The sequence below is a fragment of the Gorilla gorilla genome, chromosome 2 (genome assembly GCF_029281585.2).
Source record: "Gorilla gorilla gorilla isolate KB3781 chromosome 2, NHGRI_mGorGor1-v2.1_pri, whole genome shotgun sequence".
NCBI lineage: Eukaryota > Metazoa > Chordata > Mammalia > Primates > Hominidae > Gorilla > Gorilla gorilla.
In genome coordinates this window covers 194,355,036-194,380,642 of record NC_086017.1, presented here as the reverse complement: position 1 = coordinate 194,380,642, position 25,607 = coordinate 194,355,036, and the positions used below count along the sequence as shown (strand labels likewise).

The window sequence follows — 25,607 nt, the reverse complement described above, 5'->3', positions numbered from 1 at the left end:
GCCACCACACCTGGCTAATTTTTGTATTTTAGTAGAGATGGAGTTTCACCATGTTGGCCAGGCTGGTCTCAAACTCCTAACCTCAGGTGGTCCACCTGCCTCGGCCTCCCAAAATGCTGGGATTACAGGCGTGAGCCATGGCGCCTGGCCAATAAATGCATCTTTAGGTGACCACATCGATGTGCAAACATCCCAGGTTATACATACGAGAACCTAGATGGAATAGCCTACTAGACACCTAGCTATATGGTAGAGCCTATTGCTCCTGGGCTACAAACCTGTACAGCATGTTACTGTACTGAATACTGCAGGCAATTGTAAGACAATGGAAAGTATTTGTGTATCTAAACACATCTAAATATACAAAAGGTACAGTAAAAATCTGAAATAAAAGATAAAAAATGGTACACCTGTATAGGGCAGCTCCATTACAATTTCATGGGACTATCATCATGTATGTGATCCATCGTTAGCCGAAACGTCATTTTGTGGCACATGACTACATTAGGAAAGAACATCTCCCCATCCAGATATTCCAGCATGAGTCATTTAACAAAAAGTACATCTTAGGTGGCTCTATAATGCAGAGAACATGATAATCCATGATAATCCTATAGGAACAGGGCTAAGACCATGTAGTACATTAAGACAGAAGGAATGATTATATAAGCAATGTTCATGAAAATGTTTAAATACACATCTCATGATAATTTTTCAGTTGTTTATTGGAAACCATAGATTTTTTTTAAACTCACTAATTATTTTGCCATACAAGAGCAAAATTCAAATAATACAAATATTTAACATTTTGGTATAAAATTAACAATATGGAAAAAAGATGCAAACCAACCAAAAGGTAAAAAAATTTTAACAATAACACTGTGTATAACCATCTTCTATTCAAGTGACCAACCAAGCTGATAGTTTATTTTCCCTTTGTTGACATTTTTTAAAAAGATAGCCCTACACTGGAGCACCAAAAAGTTTTTTCCTTCTTTTTTAAAAGGTTGGAACCCTTTTATTTACAGATACTCTTCTCAGTACTTTAAGTAAGTGTGATGAAGGAATCATCTAGCAACTTCCTTCTTAGAAAAAAAGGAAGTGCCTTCATATTTCCTTGAAATTTAAACTTGCTCCATTCTGTTCTAAGCAAAAATTAAAAGGACACAGTTCAGAAGAGCTCTTTCAGCAAATAAATAATTGTTTCACAAAAGCACTGCTGTAAACAAGATCACTTTGATGGCCAGAGACACTTATGTTTTCAACCAATGGCAACCTTAAACACTTCCAAGTGTAGATACACAGGGTATATATGGGCAAAAGGCAATACATCATTAAACAATCAACTAATAAAAATTAATTATAAGCTTGTTGCTTGGTCAAATATGCTTTTATCTACGTTTTTTTAATTGGTCAGAAAACTTAAACTGTAATGATCTAAAACCCTGTATCTACTCTGAAAGTAACTACAACCTAGAATGTTTGACACTGTAGTTTTGACATTAGTTAAAAATACTAAATTATCTAAGCAATGTAAACAAGCCTCAAATTTCAAAATAGAAAAAAATTAAAATTTCTGTAAACATTAACAAGCTACCTGCTAAAAATTGTAAGTATCATCATCCAGTTGTGTATACTGAGAAATCTTTTTTAGTTTTGTTTTGCATGTTTCCGACATTACCTTATTATATGAGACATCTGATTTTCCCTAACAGGTGCCTCTGCAGTCAAAGGTCTTAGAGTGAGTTCAGTCACTTTTGCTGAAGTCATTATTTTGGCCTTCATATAATCTCCCTAGCAGTAGACACCACCTAATTCTTTCTGTAGTGAAGGGAGGTAGTGTGTATTATAGCCACATTTTTATCCTGCTTTGTAAAATAAATGTAACTTACTCTATTAGATCTCAGACACATCTCTTTGATTACAAGGAACATGCAGCTTTAAAAATGCTTTAACCCCCAAACTGGCAACTTTTCTATCACTTTTTTACTCTGTTTTCAAGTTTGAAATATTTAGAAAATAAAGATCACCTCTGACAGTTACTGATGAAAAATAAATTGTTTTAGATATTATAACTTTGATGTTTAATGCTCTCAATTTAAAACTCTGAACTTGGAACAAAGTGCTGTGGTTTATAAGACCTTGTTGGGGAGGAGTGGGTTAATTTTAGTCATCAGTACAATGATTTAGACACTAAGATTTCATTTTATAAAATTATGGAGACATTAGGCTTGTAATGCTCTCTCTTTCCATTTGAAGTCTCTCCATTATTATATTCCTCTATGTAAATTACATTCAAATAACAAACTTAAACACAGACCAATATTGAATATTTAAAAACCAGTTGAAAACTTCATTAAAATCAGCTTATTTGAATTAACAATGGTTTCTCCCTAGAGAAGGACCCTATGAGCAACCAGCTGCCCGTGTTATGTGTCATTTTCTAATACTTAAAAAAAAATCCATTAAAAACATATAAAGTATTAGGGCAACATTAATCACTTTTCTAAAAGTTCACATTAAACTTTGAAAAAAGATGCAAAAAAAGGTATTTTAATGACTCTAACACCAGTAGCTACATGGATGTGGTAAGACGTGATTTGTCTGTTTATAATAACATTGTACACATTTTTCTACATCTCCTCTTAAGAACAAGAGACTTTGTTTTACCAGATTCATGAATTTTCTCTCCTATGCTGACCTTTCCCTGCCCCTACTACCTCCACCAAGTGCTCTTTAACAAAAATAAACTTGCTTACCTGGTCTAACAATATATTCATTTCCTTGAAATGTTGTACTATACGTTCATTTGGTATTTTCCAAAAGCAATTATTCTAACATCAAAACTTCTTAATGACATCTCTACACCTCAAGTATATATGTGGCATTACATGAGAACTTGAACTTCCCTTTAGTTTTGTTTTCACTAATAATATAAACCTTTTCTAAATACAAATTCTTTGAAATGAATTTAGGCAATGAAGTAGATAAGTGATATTAAACAGCTTCTAGAATCAAAGAAACATTCTGATGGACTAGGCTTTCAAAATATTTGTCTTTCGTCCTCATTTTACTTAGGGTGTAGACAAACATTTAAAGGTTTTTTTCATCCAGGTTTGACTCAGTGACAGTGAAAACATACAACATTCAAGTACTATTAGATAAACGCAGCCCTACAAGGGTATGTGTCCACATAGCTAATTTTACAAAGGAGAATTATCTTCATTAATCTGCAGTATATTTGACCAAAAAAACCTTTGGAAATGGTTTTTACTTTAGGATCTGTAGCATTCTTCCAAAGGTCCTGGAGATCTTCTAAGTGTCCATGAGATGTCATCATTTTTTCATAGATGCAGGGATGATAAGGAGTTTTACCCTCTCCAGAAAAAAACACATGGTCCTGCAGTACTATCCCTATTTTATTGGCACAGAGGCCCATGAACACATCGTCTATGTAAAGACTTGAATTTAGTGTCTGTGATGCCTCATAGACTTTGGCAGCTACATCACCGGAGATTACATAGGCAGCTCCAGCTGTGTAGTCAGGGTAAGCTGGCCACTGGTACATTTCATAGGACACGTAGTATTTGCTGCTTTTATCTCTAATGGGAGGGGCACCACGATGAACACGACCAATCCAAAAGTCTTGAACACCAATTTGTTCTAAACTTTGAAGGTACTCAATCAGATTTGGCATGTGAATAAATATGTCATCATCAGCAGTCATAAGAAATTTGGCATGTGGACAATAGGTGTTTGCCCAACTGAACTGCATAAGTAATTTCAGAGTAAGATTGTAGAAAGAATCAACAAAGTCTTGCTGAATTATATCATTGTACCTTTGATCTTCCCAAGCCAGTTTTCTTTGTAGTTCTTCTCCCTCCAGTGGATTAGGAGTTCCTAAGGCAAACAGAGTTTTGATGTTGGCATTCAGCTGAGACCGAACATAATTTTCATTGCCCCACGTCCTTCTAATTCCGGAACGTCGATCATAGTTTTCAGGAGCAGTTTTTACAAACAGTAAAAGGAGGACGTCTTGAGCTTGACACTTTTCCTTGTGGTTAATCAAGTATTGGTAGCGAGGCCCAGCTGAGGTGTGCTTAAGAGACAGGGTATCATTCACAAAGTCATAGCTATTTATGAGGTATCTGTAAGAATATGACTTCATATGGCTCACAATGTGATTATCGATTGGTTCCCAAAAAAACATGAGGCTCGCTAAAAAACAAGTAGCAAATAACTGAATAATTAACTGCCATTTTTTGACTCTTCTGCCACTAACCAACATTCTCATATCCACTCAAGTGTGTTTTTATTTAGGATCGGTTTTAAACAGGCACTGGCTTCTTCGAGACCATAGAACTTCGTATTTCGTAGAATAGGTGTCCATCTTAATACATGTTGGTCATTAAAAATGGAAGTCTTCTTATTTTACAAACTAGTTTCTTTTAGTCCCATTTTTCTGAGATTGTGGAAGAATGGAACACCCTGTAGAACGAGGACACTGGCATGTCAAAATTCTTCCACACCGGCATCCTTCAGGAAGCGTGGTGGGCGGCCTCATGCGGCTCTCCCATGTGAACATTCCATGCCACCTATCAGAGTCAAGAAGAGAAAAGAATCACAATCGTGTGGGTTACTAAGGTGCCGGAAAGAAACATATTCCTAATTCCTTAAAACCAAATGTAACCTGCCCTGTCTGCACAAAAGGTGATGAGGCAGTTAGTATTTAGCAGAGGCATACGGCTGTTTATGTTTTTTAAAGGAGGACAGGAAAAGGGAAAAAATTGCTTTACACTGTCTTCCCATTCAGAGTACAGAGACCTTTTTCTACTCCTACTCTTAAAAAAAAAAAAAAAACTTCCCAAACGGCTATAATCGTGTATACTTAAGTTCAAATTTCATAAACGGGTAAATTCATGAATATACTGACTTGAATATGGTCAGGATGAAAGCAGATACATAGATCAAGGCAAAATCTTCAATGAAAAGAAAATTCACAGCAGTAAAAATCCATTAAGGCTTGCCCCAGACAAGGCAGGAATAAGAGTAAGACTTCTTTTTTCTTTTTTTTTAAATTAAGGTTCATAATCGAGGAGTCACAGTTTGCTCCTTGAAAGCAAACTCTCAATAATCAAAATTACTTTGTGAGCCCCAGATTTATACAGCCACCTTCTTTCTGTACTTTTTTATTTGGAAATGCAGCAGGCGCCTCAATGTAACATGTTCTAACCTGGGAAGCAACAGAATGTAGCCAACAAGCACTGCCTTTGTAGTCAGGCAATCTGAACACCAATGCCGCCCTAGCCACTTACGGTTTCTTGTACCATATCATGCATCTAACGCAGAAATTTGACAAATTGGGGTAAGACCGTTTAACTCGAAGTCTTTATGCAAATTAAATGGGAATATACACGACAAATGAAGGGAAGTAGACAGATCATTACCTAGCACACTAGGGTACTCAAGTGTCATTTCTCACCCATTCTGTTATCTTCTCCCCTAAAACCTGCTGTTCCTGTTTCTCTTTACATGTGCCTAACTGCACTTCTTTCATCTATGCCTGAAATCTGGAACCGCCCCCCGCCCCATTTTCTCCACTTCCATTATCTAAATGTTTAATCCTGTGAATCACTTCTTCTAAATCTCTCTTCACCCCTTCATGTTATCATCACTTCTCACCCAGACTAGACGATCCCCTGGCCAACCCACCTTCCACTTTACAGTCAGAGTGACCTTTGTAAAACTTGGATTTAACCACGAGACAAACTGAGCTCTTTTAACTCCTTGGGAGCCTCTCCATTAGTTAGTGACAAGATGAAGTCCAGCCTGGCCCACAGGACCCTTTAGGATCTGCCTCTCCAGCTGTTTGGTCCCATCATTTGACAATACCAAATTATTGGCTGAAAGCACAGTCACACTTGCCATTTCATATGCCCTGGTCTTTACACCAGCAGTCCTGTGGCCTGGCTACCCTTCCTCCCTTGCTAATATGAAGTCTACAGACATCCTTCTCTGGGAAGCCTGAATTGGGATCAGCCCATTCCCTGAAAGATGCTTCTCATCTCATCTGTATTGCCCCAGCAACTTCTTATACCCCATACAGAGACTTTTTAGGCACGATGTTGTGGACACCCTACACTCAGCATCCAGGTCAGTGTGTGACCCCTGGTAGGCATTCCCCAAATGTTGGTGCAAAGAACCATGCCGAGGGTGGAGCCACTGTTTACTCAAAGTGATGGTTACTGGGGAAGGATTGGGGGTCAGGACCCTAGCCAGATGCCACCTCGGATGAGGTCCATGCCATGGCTGCTTACGCCAGGTCCTCTCTTTTCCTCCACCACTAGGACGCAGCTCCCTCCTTCCTCAAGAATTCTGTCCCCCGTGCTTACCACAGGTAAAACACTTCCTTGGATGGAAAGGTAGGCTCTCTTCCTCAGGCGTGGTACATTAGTTTCCTGGGCTTTGGACAGGACTGACAGGGAGAGAGCCGTGTAGGCTGAGCCACATAGCAAGCCCCAGGGCAAAGGCCCTGCTTTGTGCCCAGAGATCTGTTCTCAAGTCCCCCCGCTGGTTGACCCCTGATAGAAAACCAACTGTACACACTGAGTGCCCTGCAGAATGGGCCTAGCCTCAGCTGTGACACCTCCATCCCCACTTCAGAGCTTTCGGATCCAGCTATATTTCCCACCCCCATGATTACTCCACATCAGGGTGGAGGCAAAGGCCAGGTATGTAAAATGTCCAATGAGGACTAGAGATTAGAGCCAAGCCCCATTCAGACTTTGTCCAGAGATAATCAGTATATGGCACACTTTATCGCCAAGGGCATTGATTTGAAAACTGCGCGCACCACTTAGGAAGCCACAACCAGCACTTTTTTTTTTTAAATGCAGAGTGTACTGAGAGTAGTAACAGCAAGAATCATTTTGTGAAACTTTTGGGTTTTCTGTGTGTGTGTGTTCAGGGGTGTAATGGGAAATGTGTTGCTGTGCTTTAATATCACAAAGGCTGAAGGCCGGGCATGGTGGCTCACGCCTGTAATCCTAGCGCTTTGGGAGGCTGAGGCAGGAGGATCACTTGAGGTCAGGAGTTTGAGACCAGCCTGGCAACATGGTGAAACCCCATCTCTATAAAAAATACAAAAATTAGCCGGGTGTGGTGGTGCACACCTGTAATTCCAGCTTCTTGGGAGGCTGAGGCAGGAGAATCACTTGAATCAGGAAGGTGGAGGTTGCACTGAGCTGAGATCGTGCCACTGCACTCCAGCCTGGGTGACAGAATGAGATTCCATCTCAAAAAAAAAAAAAAAAAGACTGAAACACTGCTCTAAGGAACAGATCAATATCAGTAATTTCCCCCTTTGGACAGGCTGGTCATTTCTGGACTGAATGCTCTAGAGGAAGGTGAGAAAGACGTCAGAAAATATCAGTTTCTGATGGTGGCATCTGCCTAAAATTTGCGAAATCACTTTCATTCAGGGGCCCACTTTCTCTCAGTTGCTCTCTCAGTCTTTCCACAGTGCTCATCCAGATAACAACCATCCTCTGAAGCCCCAAAACAAGGGCCCTCTGGCCTCCTCCACCATACATCTGGAAGGAACTGGAGGCTTAAAGCAAGGTAACAGAATTCTTGATGGCAGATTTTAAGCCAGCATACACATTTTTGAGAATTCTAGGAAAATTCTCAACTGAAAAGCATCTGCAGTTTCTACTCCAATTGACCCTGGGAAGGGAACAAAGAGGAAAGTAACCTTTGGAATCTCAGGGATCAAAGGGAAAACCAGCTGCCTATTCCTGAGCAGCTGTGCCCGGCAAGCTCCAATGCCAGCTTGCTTTGCACGTCCTACAGTTGTCTGCAAGTCTGAGCTTCTTGCTAGACTTTCTGCCCACAAGTCCAACTGCTCCCACACCCATTGTGCATCTATCTGACTCATTAAAGGTGCTAGTATCTCTCCAGTGAATCAGGCCTATTACTCACCAGGTTGGTGCATTGCTGCTGCTGCTTATATGGCTACTGTAAGCCGGCAGCTGGTTCAGAACCTTCATTTTGTCCCCACCCTCAACATGTACGTAGTTATCTTATTTTCCTGTATTTTTTCAGCTGTTCCAAATTGACATCAACACGTCAAAATGCTTCTGAAAAATGACAAAAGACCTGTCACAAAGCCAGCATCCCACGCTACTTATTTAGTTCAGCACAGCATGTGAAGCTGTAAAATGAGAATGCTCCCCCTCAGTAGTTTGAATTTTTTAGCCACCATTTACATAAATCACAACCAGATCTCACTGATACTACTGGAATGATAAGGGGAAGATTTAGGAAAGGTAAAACTCCTCATTTGTATTACACAGCTTCACTTGTATAACAAAAGAACATCTGAATTCCTCCAAATTGAACATAGTCACTAGGAGGCCTTTCCCAGCCTAAATCAAAAGCACTGCCCTCCCCCGGCCTGCCCCCGATCTAAGTTGATCAATTACAAGTCAACACTGTTGCGCCCAGCTCCGGCTTTGCGGATGGAGACCACGCACATACAACTGGCGCTCACTCTTCTGGTTTCTTACGGCGTCTTAAAGCTTCTCTAAAGCACAGCTTCCAGCTTTCCTATTCAGAGTGCAGGGGAGGGACCTAGGAAGAAGCCCACAAGCCTGCCGATCTGGTAGAAGAAAATGCTGGGCCTGGCAGGAAACAAAGCAAGCCCAATGCCGAATGCGCAGCTCAGCAACCATCCACAACAGACTGCTGTGGGTGCAGCTTCCTTTGTGTGCCTGCAGCACGGGTCAGTGGCCAATCAACAGGCTAGAAACTCAAGGGTTACCCCTGTTTGGGGCCAGATTTATTGTGTAACCTTGGGCAACCCTCACCTCACTCTGATTCGGTGCTTTAATCTGCAAATCAGGGATGAATATCCATGTAATGTCACCGAGGGGCAGTAAAAATTATAAATGACTTCAGAGCCTGCTGAAAATAGGAAATAGAAAAAGCATGGGAGAGAAGAGGACAAAGAATTGCTTAGAAGAAAATATGCAGATATCTCAAATACAACCTGGGTTTGCTTCTATTTGGACTGAGAAGAAGGGACAGGTATTCTTGGTATTATCTTTTCTAACAGAGGTAGTCAGAAGAATAAAGAATAGAAGTAGGAACATCAGAAAAGAGGTGACAGATCCCAAATACTTTTCAGTCTAGGAGCCGTGCCCCTCAGTTACTCATAAGAATATTCTTTCACAAGAGAGCTCTTTAAACTTTTTGGGAAAAAACTAGTTAGAACACCCAAAGGCTACAAGTTTCCCTGCAATAATCCCTGATTGTTGTAAACCTTACCCCTGCTGTCAACTCATTTCTTTGTTGAGTCTACTTTTGTGATGCTGAGATAATATGTGAAACCTGCTATCCGTTTTGAAGTTTTAATCAAGATGGGGAGGTCCGCACTTTTAAGTACAAGTTAAACAACCTCAGTCTCCAGTTGTTTCAATTAATCCTACAAGTATATGAGTATTTACTCTGCGGGTTCTTATACCAGACACAGTGGGAGATCATGAAGAAGTATTTTACAGTCTCCAATCTCAAAGCATTTACACTATATTTGTGACAAGACTCGTAGTTCCCACATGAAAGCACAGTTCCCACAGACAACAATGGGCAAATCCTGGTAAGGTACAGTGTGTCAGCACTAATCTGCATGACACCAACCCCAGGCACAAGAGGAAAGTCTCTGGGACCAGTAGAGAAATCGGTGGGGGTTGGATTAGTCAGGATTTTAGGAGGGCCTGAGGACGACTAGGATTTAGGTGGCTGCAGGAGTAGGAACAATCTTTGTTTTAGACAAGAACTGTGTATGGCAGATAGAAGATTTGAAAGCAGAGAGTTGGGAACCTGCTTATGGAGAACCTTGAAAATCAGGTAGAGGAGTCTTAGGGGGGTACAGAAAGCAGCAGGAAGTCATAGAAATTTCTGGTTTTGTTTGTTATAGTAACTCCCTTGCTCAGTATTTACTAAGTTTGAGCAAGAGGGATTAAACTGGCTAATGGTGGTATGGGGTGAAATGCAGAATGCCTGAAGATCAGGACGCTGGTTTCTCAAGGGCTCACACTGATGCCGGATGAGGTGAGGAAGGCCTAGTCGAGGGTGGTAGAAATGGGGAGGGAAGGAAGGCATAAAGAAGGCCCTTTCAAGAAAATCAAAGACCTAGCAGGACCTGATGAGTGACCTGGGATGGCGAGTAAAGGAGGAAGAAGAGAAGTAAGAGCTAATTTCAAGCATTACCAACAAGGTAGGGAAAACTGGTTTCCTGAGTTAGGAGTGAAGGGGATTGTATTTGATTTTAGACTCGCATTGAGTTTGAGGCAATGGAGAGACCAGAAGGTACAGATGTCCAGGGGGTAATAATCTAAGACGAGTTAGACAGGACTGGAGAGATCCAGGTGGGTACTCTGAGCATGAAGATGACTAATTTCATGAATGTGGATAAGCTCTCTAGGTGGAGAGACAGCAATGGGCCTGGAGGAAAAATAAACTCCGGAGAAGGAGAGAAAGGAGGAGTCAATGAAAAAAGCGCTCATTCATCAGAAAATTAAGATGGGGTTAACAAATGGGTAGAGTGGGTAAGCAGGACAAACAAGGCCCTGGTCTTGGAGCTCTAAGTGGGGAAGAGAGACACTGACCATATAGTTAGGGTTGTGCTGGGTGCTACAGGAGGGTCTAAAGATGGACCCTGCCCCACTTGGGGGCTGGTTTGAGGTTGGGGAGGGCAATTTCCAGGAAGAAAAACAACAGTGAACTGTATTTCTGCATTTTATTCAGTAGACTTACACCACACTCAAGTCTAAGGACACCTTATGGTGTGTATACCATTTTGATCATGTTATCTCCCAACACTCAAGACACCTTATCAGCCAGGAAGTTGTTTACATGGCTTCATTGAGAACTGCATTTCTTCTGAGACCTCAAATTCCAGGATACTCACTCTATAGTACACTCACTCCTCAGCTGCAACTTCTAAATATTCATCGAGAACCTTCTGCCACCCCACCCTGCCCAGCAGTCTCCTGACCTTTCTTCCTCACACACCTCCCCCGTTTCAGATGCAGAATCATTGGACACCTTTGCCCTCCCACCCCAACAACCCCAGACCCCAGCGCCCTCCCATCTTCCTGTTCCTGTGACACCTCCAGGGCTGCTGGGGAAATGGAACTTACCAGGCAGGGAGCGTCACCACAAATGGCACTATCTAGCTTTGAGCAGTTTTCAGTGCTACGTGACTGTTCCTGAACTTGTCCCGGACCTTCTCCCTTTCCCAGTCTCTTCAGCGGCCATGCTAAGTCTCCCCCTCCCAGGCTCTGTCCCCCCCACCCTGAAGACTTCACCTCCTGTCTGCTTCCTAGAGAAAGGAGGAGACATCAGACACACCATCAGCTCCTCCTCCCCTTCTGGGCCGCCTCCTCACGGGCTCCCTAGTTCCCCAACACTCACCATTCCCTCTGTAAAACATACTGATCGGGCCGGGACTAGGGGGAGACAAGGGAGCCACTTATTTTAGGTGCACAATTTAAGGGGGTACCAAAAACTCCGTAGTCAGTATAATATTTGGATGCAATATTTTTAAAAAATCAAAGTTACTGAAAAAAATCCACAATGAACAAAATGTCAAAACTGTAAAACAAGACAGGCTCCAACCCTGCACTTATACAGCCCTGCCTCACCTGACTCCCCTAATCCCTGTCCTGCTGACTGGGGCCTGCTGGGGGCTGAATATTGCCAACTTCCATGGACATGTCTGCATTCTTAGTATATGTATGTATACCAACCTAAAGTATCATAAAACAAGACTAACCCTTAGTGTATATAATAAAGTATCATGAAACAATACTAATCCTTGAATTAGTATTATGATACTTTAATTTGGTATATATATATATATAATATATATATACATTCCTCATTCCTTTATATCTTTTAAACTTTTATTAATAAATATTCATATATATATATATATATGAATGCCCAATTCTAATCTTTTTTCTTTTTAATGCTGGACATGAAAACCTCCTAAAACGGTTGTCTGAACCATGAATGGATTGTGTTCTACATAGGTGAAAAACACCAATCTAGAATGGAATCAAACCTCTACCATAAAATCATCCTCTCTTACTTCAATTGTTGCCAAAACAAGAACAAACCCAGAAATTCTATATAAGAAGGCAGTATAATTTAATGGAAAGACTAACAGATTAGAAGAAAACTAAGAAATTTAATCATTCCGTTCTAGCTCTGGTTTTTTCCTTGCTGGGGAAATAAAATACTGTAGTGAAACCTACATAGAAAACAAGACTGAACTGATAATTTTCTTCATTTAAAAAATCAATTTAATGCTTGGAATATCCCCATGCATCATGAAAATATAATGATCCCTTTAAAAGTGATATGCTTAGAAAGTAGACTATATAAGGCTCTTCCGGTGAGTCACAGTTTTTAAAAAAGTTTCCTTTATATCCTCATTCCTTTATATCTTTTACATTTAAACTTTTATTACTTAATAAAGTCCCACATGGGAGAGTTTTTAGTTCCTGTCCACACATAACTAAAGGAAAGAAAGATAAAATCTTCTGTACCATCTTTGTGCTGCATTTTGTTCTATATTCCAAGTTTTTTTTCCTGGCTTCTTCTCGTCATCTGTTTCCTGTTAAGTACAGCTAGGACCAGTCTTCAGAAGCCAAACTGCCTTGTTGAGAGAGATCAGGAATAAAAAGCCCCAGATTTACTGGAAAAGCTATAATTTGATCTTCCTAGATTTTTTCTTAATAAATTACTTACAGTAATCGGTGTTAAGAAATATAACTAGTTACTATTTGGTACTAATTGCCTAGTCTGTTTGCTCAAGGAGGAAGGAGGCAATGTGAAATGTGAATTTATAACTCACATTTTTAAGGTGAGACATTAGATATCTTTGCAACTGTTACATTTCCAATATGAGACCTCTAAAAAAGAAAAAAATTCTACCTAATGGCTGTCTTCAAGTGTTTTTGTGCTGGGGCTTTAGCTATATGGAACTTTATTTCAAGTTTTGGGCAACAGTTAGAAGCCATTTGGAATTCTTATCCTCCTGCAGAGAATACATTTGTAGAGTTAGTTCTTGATTCAGTGTTAGTCCAAAGACTTTAAATTCCACTTTGGCAATCATGGCTTTGGGACAGAGGGGAAAGTTGGGTAATAAAAACCTACAATGTGAATCCAGGTACAAGATCTCCACCTATGTAAACTCAGTTATATCTCTTTATAAGTTAAACATGGGTGTAGATCTGTTTCCTGGTTATGGGGGAAGTAAAGACGGGGAATTTCAAATGAACAAATGGGTAAAGACAGACCCTAAGTCTTTGTTAACGGGACTGGTGGCATGGGATTACAGATTATTCTTAGATTTTTTTTTTTTTTTTTTTGAGACGGAGTCTCGCTCTGTCGCCCAGGCTGGAGTGCAGTGGCGCGATCTCGGCTCACTGCAAGCTCTGCCTCCTGGGTTCACGCCATTCTCCTGCCTCAGCCTCCCGAGTAGCTGGGACTACAGGCGCCCGCCACCACGCCCGGCTAATTTTTAGTATTTTTAGTAGAGACGGGGTTTCACCGTGTTAGCCAGGATGGTCTCGATCTCCTGACCTCGTGATCCACCCGCCTCGGCCTCCCAAAGTGCTGGGATTACAGGCGTGAGCCACCGCGCCCGGCCTATTCTTAGATTTTACGGAAGTTATATGAACTCAATAATTCCCAGTAACCAGTTTGATTATGCAAAATTTGAAACAAATAAAAAAGCTGACATATAAAGGAGGTCTCAGAGAGGTCAAACACTTCCTTTTCTGAGCTTGGCCCTCTGTGCTCATTCTTGCAACACACTTGTTTGGGCTGACACGGTTGCTTGCTCTTTTAAATATAACTGTTGCCAGTTTTTTTCTTGCCTACTTAAGAAACTTCTCCTTTCACCCAGTCTAGCAACAGTTACTACCATGGGTATGTCTACTGTATACCAGGCCCTGTTCCAAATGCCTTACAAATGTGGTAGCTCTTTAAGCCTTCCAACAACCTTTGAGGAAGAAAGGATCTCCCTCCACATTTTGCAGAAGATACTGAGGCATCGAGATGCCGAGTTAACCATGTAATGTCAACAAATTCCAGACCCTGTGGCAGCTTAGAGCAGCCTGTGAGTCCCAGCCCCATCCCTGTGTTCCTCACCGGCCCTTTTTCCCTGGCATGGGCACAGGTGTTCCTGCAGTTCTCATCAGGAGGGGAGGGCAGGGGAGCAGGTGGGCAGGGTCAAGAGAAGCAACCCAAGATGGATGAGAATTTGCTTCACTGCCAGAAGTGTGAAGTCATTTCTGTTTTGCTGCATTTTGTTAGCACTGTTCTTACTTCCTTTACTAACATACTCTTTTTCAAACCTTCCATTTCAGTTTTCCCTCCTTCTTCTTCTTGGTCTCACTAGTACTAGACAGTGGGCAGAAGTGACCTCATCAGTCTGTGTCCTTTGGGTGTAGTCTTTCAACCACAAAAAAGATTCAGGGACTCCAAGGATGGGGATCCAAAGTCGCAGGAGGGTGATAAAAAGAGGTGGGGTGGAAGGAAGGAGAGGAGGCAAAAAAGTACCGGACTCAGGGAGGATGTTTTAAGCAAGTATTGGGTAAAATGAAAGGCGAGGAGTCAGACACAGACACCCTGGCCTGGAAAAGCAGCCATTCTCTAATGAAAAACCTGTATCAAAACTGTTTTCATGTGTAAAGGCAGGGAAAATCTGAAGATATATTCAAAGTCAGCTCATAAAATGACACATAGGAAGTAAACCTGATGAAGAGATGTAAACCAGTTATCCATCATAAGGTAGATGAATAAAAAATACAAGTTCTCCTATCAATAAGAGTAAGAATTATTGCCTAAAATGCATACCCAGCCCTTTAATGTGATATAAAACATGCTACAAATAGCCACTACTCCCAACCCCACCCCTGCCACCCCACTAGGACTCCTCAGACACAATGACTGCTTTATCTGAGTCACTAAAAGAACAACGTTCACTCAAGCTAGAATTTTTCAAACATTCTTGAGATTTGTTAGGCTGGCTTTGCCCCAGAAAAACTGACTAAGATACATTTGAAATGTTGCATTATGTTGGGTGGGCTTCATCCACCAATCTGTTATTAGAAACCCATATGCAGTTGGTCGTGTACGTTCATGGGTTCCGCATCCTCAGATTCAACCAACTACAGATCAAAAACATTTGAAAAAAAAATTTATGGTTGTGTCTGTACTGAACATGCACATTTTTTTCTTGTCATTATGCGCTAAACAATACCGTGTAACAATTGTTTACATAGCATTTATATTGCATTAGGTATTATAAGTAATCTAGAGATGATTTAAAGTACATGGGCCAGGTGTGGTAGTTCATACTTGTAATCCCAACTACTTGGGAGGCGGAGGCAGGAGGATCATTTGACTCAGGAGCTCAAGGCTACATGCCTCTGCACTCCAGCCTGGACAACAGAGTGAGACCCATCTCTAAAAACATAAAAATAAAAAAAAAAAAGTACATGGGAATATTGCGTAGGTTACATATAAATGCTGTACCATTTTATATAAGGGACTTGAGCATGCATGGATATCGGGGGCGGGGGGGTGGTGTCCTGGGACTAATTCCCCAAGGATACCGAGGGACAACAAACTATGGACCCCAAACCAGGTGCTCTGTGAATGAAGAGCTTTCCTCTGAGATGAGGGAAGCAGGGAGAAGATGGAAACTGGGGAAGGCTTTGTGGGAGAGGTGGCAAATGAGCAGGAGCTAGAACAGAATTCAAATGTGGGTTTGGGGAGGAAAGGAGGAAGACACAGCTCAGAAAGAGAAGTCTACAGCCATACCCCGCTGAATGCACCTGATCCTGGCTGATCTCAGAAGCTAAGCAGGGTTGGGCCTGGTTACTACTTGGATGGGAGAAAGAAAAGGAGAAGGGAGGAGTAGGGCAAGGAGCATTTCAACTGGCTTAAAGGGTGAAGTGGGCCGGGTGCGGTGGCTCATGCCTGTAATCCCAGCACTTTGGGAGGCCGAGGCGGACGGATCAGGAGGTCGGGAGATCGAGACCATCCTGGCTAACATGGTGAAACCTCATCTCTATTAAAAACACAAAAATTAGCTGGGTGTGGTGGAGCATGCCTGTAATCCCAGCTACTCGGGAGGCTGAAGCAGGAGAATCGCTTGAACCCGGGAGGCGAAAGTTGCAGTGAGCCGAGATGGCACCATTGCACTCCAGCCTGGGCAACAGAGCGAGACTCCGTCTCAAAAAAAAAAAAAAAAAAAAAGGGTGAAGTGGAGGGAGCAGGGAATAAGACATTCCAAGAGAGACTACGCAGGAATTTTTTTAAGCACATAAGAGAAAAAGTTGTGGCTTGAGTGGGGAATGTCAAATCACTTAGTTTGGCTAGAAGTTAGGGTAAAGGGAAAAAACAGAAAAAAAGGAGATCAGAAAGGTTAGCTGTGGTTGAATAATAATAAGAAAAACCAGGATTCAGAAACAGGATGACGATATAACCCAGTGTCTGCCTGTTGTCCAGTGGCAGTTCCTACGTCCCATTCTGGACATTGTCTTTAGAAACAGCACTTGATAGAGGGTTTATAACACAGAGGTACAAAAAGTAGAAGATGGTGTGAAACAAGAGGTATATGTAACATGTTTCTGTCTTGGTGGATCAACATTTAGTCTAAGTTAACTACCATTTATTAAGTGCCTGCCCTATTCTAGGCATTACAGCGGGTAGCCCTGAAAGTAGGTTAATACGTATATTTAACTAATTCAACAAACATTAACTTATCACATACTGTGTAGTAGGCCATGGGCAGGATAGGATGCTAAAAAGACTTCAGAGATGTTTCAGGTGTAGATCTTCTATCAAAGGGTCAATAAATATTCCAGTGCAAGCTGGAATCTGGACCTGATGGTGGTGAAAGAGAGTGAAAAAACCGAGAGTGTTTAAATGCCAACAAAAGTAGATGTATACTGTGCCTCTCCATTTACTAGTCACATGAGCTCGACTTGTCTCTAAACCATGTACCAGTGTTTTCTCAGAATCATTTGAGATAACTTGTTGACAATGTCAGTCCAGATTAGATGTTCCATCTGTGCAAATTTCCTTTCTCTAGAATCTGTTCATGTAGCTTTACCAGGATGGGTTAGTTAATGGATGGCTGATTTTTTTTTTCAGGTTTTTTTCTTTTTAGAATACTGAGCTATGCTCATAATATGCTTCTTCTCAAAAAACATTAATTAGGTAGGAGTTTTTAAAAACACTGATCTGATGGCTAAGGGCCATTTAACACATCGCAAATACTGTTGAGGCAGAAGTATCATCCCTAATTGACTGAATATGGTCCTTCTCATGTTCCCCATTATTCCATTAATGGAATAATGGTCTTCCGTTAATTCTTGACAGGAAAGAACATGGTTCCCACAAGCACTTAAAATACATTTCAATTAGGATGACACAGGTATAAGATTATACGGCCCTCTAAAGTAAGAGAAGGAAACTTGAGATGAGTCCATCCTTGAACTTACTTTGCTTAGAGCACTATGAAAAAGTTATAGGAAGTTATAGGAAAGGAGCAAAAGAGTCAAATCTGAAATATTAGGTGGATCTGAGGCTGTAGAACAGTATTTTGCACTTGAACTTTTGGGCTTTGTTGCCTACACACTTGGTAGAACATTCTCTTTTGTAGAGAACTGGCTTCTAGTGTTAAAGCCTTCTATGGAAGAGAAATCTGAATAAGTTACATATCAAAGCCAGCAACTGAATTTGTAGAATTAAAATGTTTCTAAAAAATCGCTTTTTTATTCAAATCTTGTATCTCACCTGATCAAGTTTCTTATCCTTTAAATATAAAGATTCTTACATCCCCTATATATATGTAAACTAATACATAATAATTAGATATTGCATACCGTAAGGAAAGTAATTCTAGATTTACACTGTTCTGGTTACATCTTCGCTCACAGAGATTCAATATCAAAGGGCAGAGCTCTTGTAATTTACTGTGCCTCAGTTTCTGGAACACAGATACAATGAATTCCTCTCCTTACAAGGTTATTCTAACAATGCATTAAAATAATGGCTATGGAAATATTTCAGAAAAGGCACAATGTATTATAAAAATGCAAAGCTGAGATCTGTTTACTTCAGCATATATAAAATTCCCCCCGAATAGGGTACATTTTGTTATTCTGAGAAGAGAGAATTTCCTTCTGAATTTCTCCCAGTTTCTTCCTGATACCTCCTGTGTTCTGAAATGCAGATTCTAGTGCAATTGGGCCTCAGAAAGAACTGGACCCTTTACAATGTGAAAGTCACCAAGTGCAATGATTCTAGCCAAAGTGACCCATTTTAAAAGATGACCCATTTCAAAACCCATGAGTTATTATTATTCAAGCTGTTCTATTTTTGAGAATTAGAAAGTTTTCTTTTTCTTTTTTCTTTTTTTTTTACAATCTCACCATTTGAATGTCTTTTATGAAAAGAGAAAACTGATCACCATTTTAATGAACTACAGTGTTTCATTTTTTACTTGATAGGGCCTGCACTTTATTTTGAAAACTCTTCTGCACCTTCTGAGTTTTCTCTGGGCAGAGCAGTTATAAGCATCTCTACCTCCTACTCATCCTCATCTCCCACTTTCTCAGGAACAGCTGCTCTGAGCTTTGGCTTGGGCCTTTCCTGTGATAACACTGGTTCTACCTTAGATCCTTGCAGGGCCGGGAAGGGTCAGCCTGAGTCAGCCTCCTCCTCAGAGGGCTCAGTCAATGCCCAGAGCGTGTGCGGGAGGAGAAGGAAGAGTGAGAAGGACAAGCAGGTTAAGTACAGAATGGAAACCTTTCTGGTATTGCGTTTAGCTTGCTTTAAAAGCAAAGAGTTGGCCCCAAAAAGCAGCTTTCACCTCCTCACTTGTGACCAGATAGAAAATCTACCATAAATTTATTTTGAGAAAGTTATAACGTCAGCTGCTGATCACTAATCACCCTTTCAGAAAGTTCAGGGTGGGATCATTTCGGTGCCACCACTTAATACAACTACCTTCAATCATCCTTTTCTGGGTCAACTTCGGCTTTTCACATTCCTCTCCCATCCCCCACAGGGACCAGGCAAGATTTCCCAAAATAAAGGCACAGAGGCACAAATCCAATTCTGATGGATGTACTTTCCTCAGATAATTACCATAAATATGAGCCTCAGGCCACCACCAGCCACTGTGCGGTTACCACATCGGTGTCCCTTTAACATGATCCATAACCTAAGTTACCAACACCGGCCAAGAATGTACAGGGTGTAGTCAAGAGTCAAGTCGAAAACTGTTACTTTTACCTATATGGTATCCAAGCAAGCAATTGCCTCTGTCACATCAGGATTCAAAATGAAATGAGGCAGAGTCAAAGGAAAGAGCGGCCACGACCTCCCCGCCAGGGAGATCTGCGGCTGCAGTCTCCCCGCCTGCCCACTTCCCTGTCCCCATTTCCCCTGCCAGTAACTCGCCGAAAGCGTTCTCAGGTTGGCGGTTTCTTCTTTCCAGCCCGACACGGGCTTTCGACTCGAATGCAGCCCTCCAGCCGGAGGCGGGTGGCCGCAAGCCTGGGGCCCCCGGCCGGCAACCGAATTGGTGGGCGCGGCGTTCGCCTCGCGGCTCCCGCGCCCGGGCCTGTCCCGCCACCGAGGAGCCGGGACCCGCAGGCCCCGGGAAGCCGCCCCAACCTGAGCTGCCCGGCCCCCTAGCCTACCTGCCGCACCTGGGCGGCGGCCCGGCCTGGGTCCCAGCCGCTGGCCACCCGCGCGGGCAGGCCGGAGGGAACAAAGGCGTTCCGGGGAGGGGACGAGCCTCCTTCTCCTCCGCGCTTTCAGAGGGCGGGCTGCCGGGGCCCGCGGTGGGAGAGGCCTCCCCGGCTTCCCGGCTTCCCGGCTTCCCGGCTTCCCGGCTTCCCGACTTCCCGGCGCTGGGCCGTGCGCGGTCCGGGCCAGGGCGGCGGGCCCAGATCCGGTGTCCACGCCAGCCGCGCGCCCCCGGCCCAAGCGCGCGTTCCCACCTGAAGTCCTGGCGCCACCCGCCGGGCGAGGGCCGGCGTTCCCTCACCTCCTCGCCACTCTTCCCCTCCAGAGACCTCGCTCGGCCGGCAGTGGACAGACTCGGAGCCTCCCGCGCCGGAGACCGCGAGCCGCTCGGCCCAGGAGGCGCGGCGGGGCGGGGGCGGGGCGGAGCGGGCGGCCCGCAGCCCCCAATGCCGGGAGCCCGCGCCGGAGACCCAGGGAGCCCAGCTCGGGGCCGCGGCACGGAGAACGAACCATCCGTGGCCTGCAGACGTATCCCGCCGAGCAGCCAGAACTTTCCCCATTTAGCGATCCGGAAAGGAAGCCAACACTCCCACCCAGAGAGGCCTCGGCCCGCGGAAAGATGCGGCCGCGGCACAGCCGTGTTTTCACCACGTAACTGACCACAGACTAACTCCGCGCGGAACCACCGGCCCAGGGCGCTCCGCCAAGAGGCGGACTGTGCTGGCCTCGCGGGCCCTGCGCCCAGGGAACGCCGCGGTTCCTCCCACACGGGACACCGGTTCCGCAGCGCCGCGGATTAGGATGGTCTTTTACTTTCCGAGCGGGAGCTCTAACGCAGGCTCAGGCGGGTCTTGTTAAAAGGTTTCTGGTCACACCACTTATGTCTGGTGCTCTGGGGGCCTCACTAACAAAGTAAGGAAACTTACAGCAAACTAGGGCTGCACTGCCGCTGTCCGTTTCTAAAATACGAGAAGAGGGGGAAACCCCGCCCCAGGCCAGCTTCCCAGTGACTTTACCTCCAAGTCCAGCTTCATTTCAAGGGCAGTTTAGAGCGAAACTCACGAAGTCCAAGCCCAGCTCTTTAAATGTCCAAATCGGAGGTCGGCTTTCCTTCCCGCATCGGAGCTAAAGTCGCTGGTCTCAAGAACAAAACTTGCGGGCTTTAAATCTTGGGCGAGGACTGGACGGGCAGCGCTGGACTGGGCTCGCTTCCCTGGCGGGATGCAGGCTGTATGCGGGCGGGATGGGGGCGGGCCCGGGCGGGGGCGCGAGGCTCCCAGCCGCGCGCCCCGCACCTCTCGGCGTCACGGCCCGAGCCCGGCCCCGCCCGCCAGGCCGCCACCCTCCCGGCGCGTAGGTGAAGGTGATGGGCCCCGCCCCAGTTTGTTCTTGTCTGTAGATGAGAATTCCAGGAAGTGTTTCCCTGCCGCTCGTCAGTTAATTGCGATCACTTACTCAAATGGCCAACTGGAAGCCAGAGTGCACATGAATGTCCTCTTTGAGCTATTTTCCTCCTTTAGAATACTTCATGCAGGTAACCAGACAATATCGAGAGATGCGGACTTCTACTCAACGAGAGAGATTATAAGTGAATCCTGTATGCGCTTGATTTCTTGTTTCCCGCATGTTAAAGCCACAAAACATTTAACGGAGATAATATTTTGAGCGATTCTGTTATTGTACATATTTCAGAACATGACAGAAAAGCAAAAGATTAACCCAAATACTTTAGTAAAATAAAAGCTTTGAGTTTGTCATAAAAGGAACAAGACAGGTAATGAGTTAAATGTATGATTGTCGAATCAGGGTTTAAAACAGTGGGGCCAGCAGACACGGTGGCTCACACCTGTAATGCCATCACTTTGGGAGGCTGAGCCGCAGGAGGATTGCTTGATCCCAGGAGTTAGAGACCAGCCTGGCCAACATAGCAAGACCCCGTCTCTAAAAGAAAACACACACACACAAAATGAAAACTGTAAACATTGTGCTTGTTCATTCAAACTAGATTTTTAGGAAGTTTTTAAATTGCTTTCCTTAAGCTGGTCAGCATCTTTTAACTCATGCAGTTCTTTTCATATGCTGCCTACACAGGGCATGGCTCAGCATCTTCCAGACTGTGGCACTGCATGTTCATCAGACCACAGACAAAAATATTTACATGTGTGATTTGCAAAGGAGTCACTGACAGTGACCCACAAATAAGCTGATTCATTGTTAATACAGCACTAATGACATACCTTCTCTAATAAAATGCTGACTGAAATCCCACATGCATTTCCCCCAGCCATCACATGTGTATGTTGTATATCTGTGCAAATATTCAATTACAATTATATTCCTTTCAGATCATTTGGAGCTAGGTCCATGTGTCAGTATACATATGTTCCACATACATGAGCACATAGAACTGTACCCACGAGAAATACAAACTGACCAAAACAGTGGTAGACACACATACAAATCACATATTCACATCATACTAGATACAGATAAACTCACCAGATAGATAAATGGTTTCAAAAGTATGTTTGGAGATTGGAGATACGATGCAAGTTTTTTGGTGGTAGGAGGGAGAGATGAGAGGGTGTGAAGGAGAGATAGGCAAGGTCAAGTAGTCCAGAATGCCCACTCTGGGATCCACACAAGCTCAGGTCACACATGCGAGAGGACAGGGAAGTCCCCTTTGCTTGTTAGGGAAGATTTCCTAGAGCAGCCTGGCTTCCTGTTCCACCCAGAGAGAGGGGAAGAGATGACAGATTTGATGGTATTGATGGTGCTATGCTCAGTTACTTTTATCAAGAGGGAGTGCATGAAGATATTGAGATGTGTTAGAAATAAACTTAGGTAATAATAATGATGCTGACTTGGCCAGCATGAAGAAGGAGGACCGTGTTGGCATGCTTTCCTTATCCAAGTAGCAGCTGGTAAGCAGAGAGCCCTGTGATTAGATCTATACATGACTTTGGAATGACCAAAATCTGCATGTTAGACTCGGCAGGGATAGATAAGGCACAGAAAGAGCAGAGGAGTAGCAGATTTAGGAGAGATGATCAGAGAGTAAGGCACATGCATCATTAGTAGTGGGGAGGGAAGACTAAACCCTGAGTACAAGAGAACCTGGGAGATGGTGGGAGCAACAGGGGCCCAAGGAAGAGGCCTGTGTTACTAAAATCATGAAAGGAGAAGCAGGTCTGATAACCGAGTGGCTTAACACAGCTGAAGCGTAGCAGCAGTATCAGGCTTGACCTGTTTAGCGAAATTTGTCTTTCTGGATTGTGTTAGACCAGATTTCCTCACAGGCCCTATAGGGAACCTGTCCTGTGAATCTGTGAATTCAAACACATCACGGGCCATGTATTCTGAAGCAGGCCGGTGTTCATTCAAGGCCTGGGCTGTTAGAGAGACTCTGGTTGTTTCCTGACCTGGCTTCCTACACAGGATCTCTGGCAAGTTACCAAACTTCTCTGTGCCCACAGTAATACCTGCCTGCAAGGGTGGGTGAGGATTAGTGCAATCGCAGTGACGGGTGGAGTGCTGAGCTCAGAGCCTGGGCTATCCCAATGGGCGGATGAATGGTCAGCATCCTTGAGCCCATCACAGGTTGCAGAAAGCTCCTCTCACCTGGCAGAGGTAGGCTCATGCTGTGTCCTGTCATCGTGCTGTAAAGGATCTGCTGTGTTTCACACCTCTGGGAATTTCACATCTGTTGATACAGCATCACCATTCAGACGACGCCCTATCTCCTTGGCTCCGCCACCTCTTTCTCTGCCCCCCGGCCACCTCCCACCACACGCAGCCTTCCTTGGTGTTCTCTTCTCCGCACACATGCTCCTTGCTGATCTCACCCATTGTCTTTAATCTTGACTTACATTTCTTTCTTTTTTTTTTTTTTCTTTTTTTGAAACGAAGTATCGCTCTGTCACCCAGGCTGGAGTGCAGTGGCACGATCTCCTTTCACTGTAACCTCTGCCTCCCGGGTTCAAGTGACTCTCCTGCCTCAGCCTCCCGAGTAGCTGGGATTACAGTCATGCACCACCACACCTGGCTAATTTTTTATATTTTTGGTGGAGATGGGGTTTCACCATGTTGGCCAGGCTGGTCTTGAACTCCTGACTTCAAGTGATCCGCCCGCCTCGGCCTCCCAAAGTGCTGGGACTACAGGCGTGAACCACCGCTCCCAGCCCATCCTGATTTATATTTCTAGCCCAGATTCTCAGCTTCAACCTTAAGTGTCTTTGGGTATGTCACATCAATCTTCAGCTTAATATGTCTAAAATGGGATGTATAAATATGGGATTGGGAAATGGTTAATGGACAGGACTTGAATGCCCCAAAAGCAAGAATCCTCCTTTTTCTCACCAGTGACCCAGCCCAGGCTGTTATATGTCAGTAACAGTCAGTAGTATTTTGTCACTGTATAAGTTATATGTCTTTTGCCTCAACTAGCTGTGGGGAGGGGAAAAAAGTTGTATGTCTGTTTTCCCAACTACTTTGAAAGTCTTCAGATCTCTTGTGGGTGAACACCATGCCCTGCTCTTCTCTGAGTCCCTCAAAGACTCCCCGTCTCCTTGCCACCCTCCCAATAATGCCTGTCACAGAATGAATGCCTGGTAACTGCAGGTTGAATTGAATTTTTGCATAGCACTTCCACACTCATCAATTATTCAAACTTTTGTTCCAAGAATCCCATCCGTAGTACAGTGGCCCTGTGTACGTCTCCTTTGATGCCACCAAGGCCCAAAAGCTGACGCTACAGACACACTAGCTCTTTGCTGCAGCTCCTGCTACTGCTTCTGTGGGCTGGCACCCTTCAGCATCCTCCCTCAATTCCAGGGCCTTGGCAGTTTGATGAAACCATGCTAGGTACACCCAGAACTGGAAGATGAAGAGAACTGACAGCACAAGGCGGCACTCACCCGCAGGCCACTCTGAGAACCCGGTTTCTTCCATTTTCTTCTCCTCTGCATGGGGGAGGGGCCTCCTGGAACTGATCATCTCCTTCACGCCAACGCATAAGGAAATCTCTTATGTGTCATCTGACACTCAGTGGGGCCTCTCAGGGACAGGGACAGGGACAGTTTCAGAGGGGCAGGTCCTGCTGGCTGGGACCCTCCCTGGTCCAGTAGAGCTGTGCTGTCAACCCTCCGACAGCCCCTGTGAAAATGGCCTGATACCCGTCCCTGGCAGTGAGTCTCTCAGCATTTCTTCTCCTTTTCCCACCAGCAGATCAGACACATACTCCACACTCCCGGAAGCATACAGGGTTCTGTGCAGGTCCCAGAGGGCTGCCTCTATCTCAGCTCTTTCTCTCCTACTCCGGAGGGCACATGCAAATTGAGTGAGGGAGTGACATTTTTGTAGGAACAATCTTGAGTGCTGATTAACACATATTTTAAAAGACAGTTGGCACTTAGTTTAGTCACAGCTATCTAAACTAAGCAAAACAATTTGTGTCCTATGATGGAGTGGTACAGGGGGAAGGAAGACAATTACAGCCCCTGGAAATGATTATTGACAGCAAGATGGGGGCTACATGGCTAGCCCAGAGGCGATCATTTGTGTTGGGAATTTTGCACTTAGGTTTGGTTGTACTGATATTTATGGAACAACTAAAATGTAATTTTCTTTTTTAAAAAATATACATTTTTTTTGAGACGGGGTCTCGCTGTGTTGCTCAGGCTGGAATACAATGGCCGGTCACTGCTCACTCAGGCTTGACCTTCTAGGCTCAAGCAATCTTCCTGTCTCAGCCTCCTGAGTAG

General features: G+C 43.9%; 2 protein-coding genes across 10 annotated transcripts in view; one reads left to right on the top strand and one right to left on the bottom strand.

Moving 5' to 3' along the window:
* MCF2L2 (MCF.2 cell line derived transforming sequence-like 2) overlaps positions 1–25,607 on the top strand; it is a 251,590-nt gene that overhangs the window by 156,976 nt on the left and 69,007 nt on the right. The window lies entirely within an intron of this gene.
* Positions 708–21,168, bottom strand: B3GNT5 (UDP-GlcNAc:betaGal beta-1,3-N-acetylglucosaminyltransferase 5). 8 transcript variants are annotated; one of them, XM_055381965.2, is made up of 3 exons: positions 20,100–20,256; positions 16,856–16,968; positions 708–4,595 (listed from the first exon to the last, which is right to left on the bottom strand). In XM_055381965.2, exon 3 carries the CDS (start codon positions 4,292–4,294, stop codon positions 3,158–3,160), a length of 1,137 nt encoding a protein of 378 aa, XP_055237940.2. In that variant the 5' UTR covers positions 4,295–4,595; positions 16,856–16,968; positions 20,100–20,256; the 3' UTR covers positions 708–3,157. The 8 variants fall into 8 exon arrangements, with proteins under 8 accessions (XP_055237940.2, XP_055237937.2, XP_063560487.1 ...); XM_055381962.2 differs by lacking the exon at positions 20,100–20,256 and adding an exon at positions 19,797–20,011; XM_063704417.1 differs by lacking the exons at positions 16,856–16,968; positions 20,100–20,256 and adding exons at positions 7,981–8,138; positions 8,535–8,769.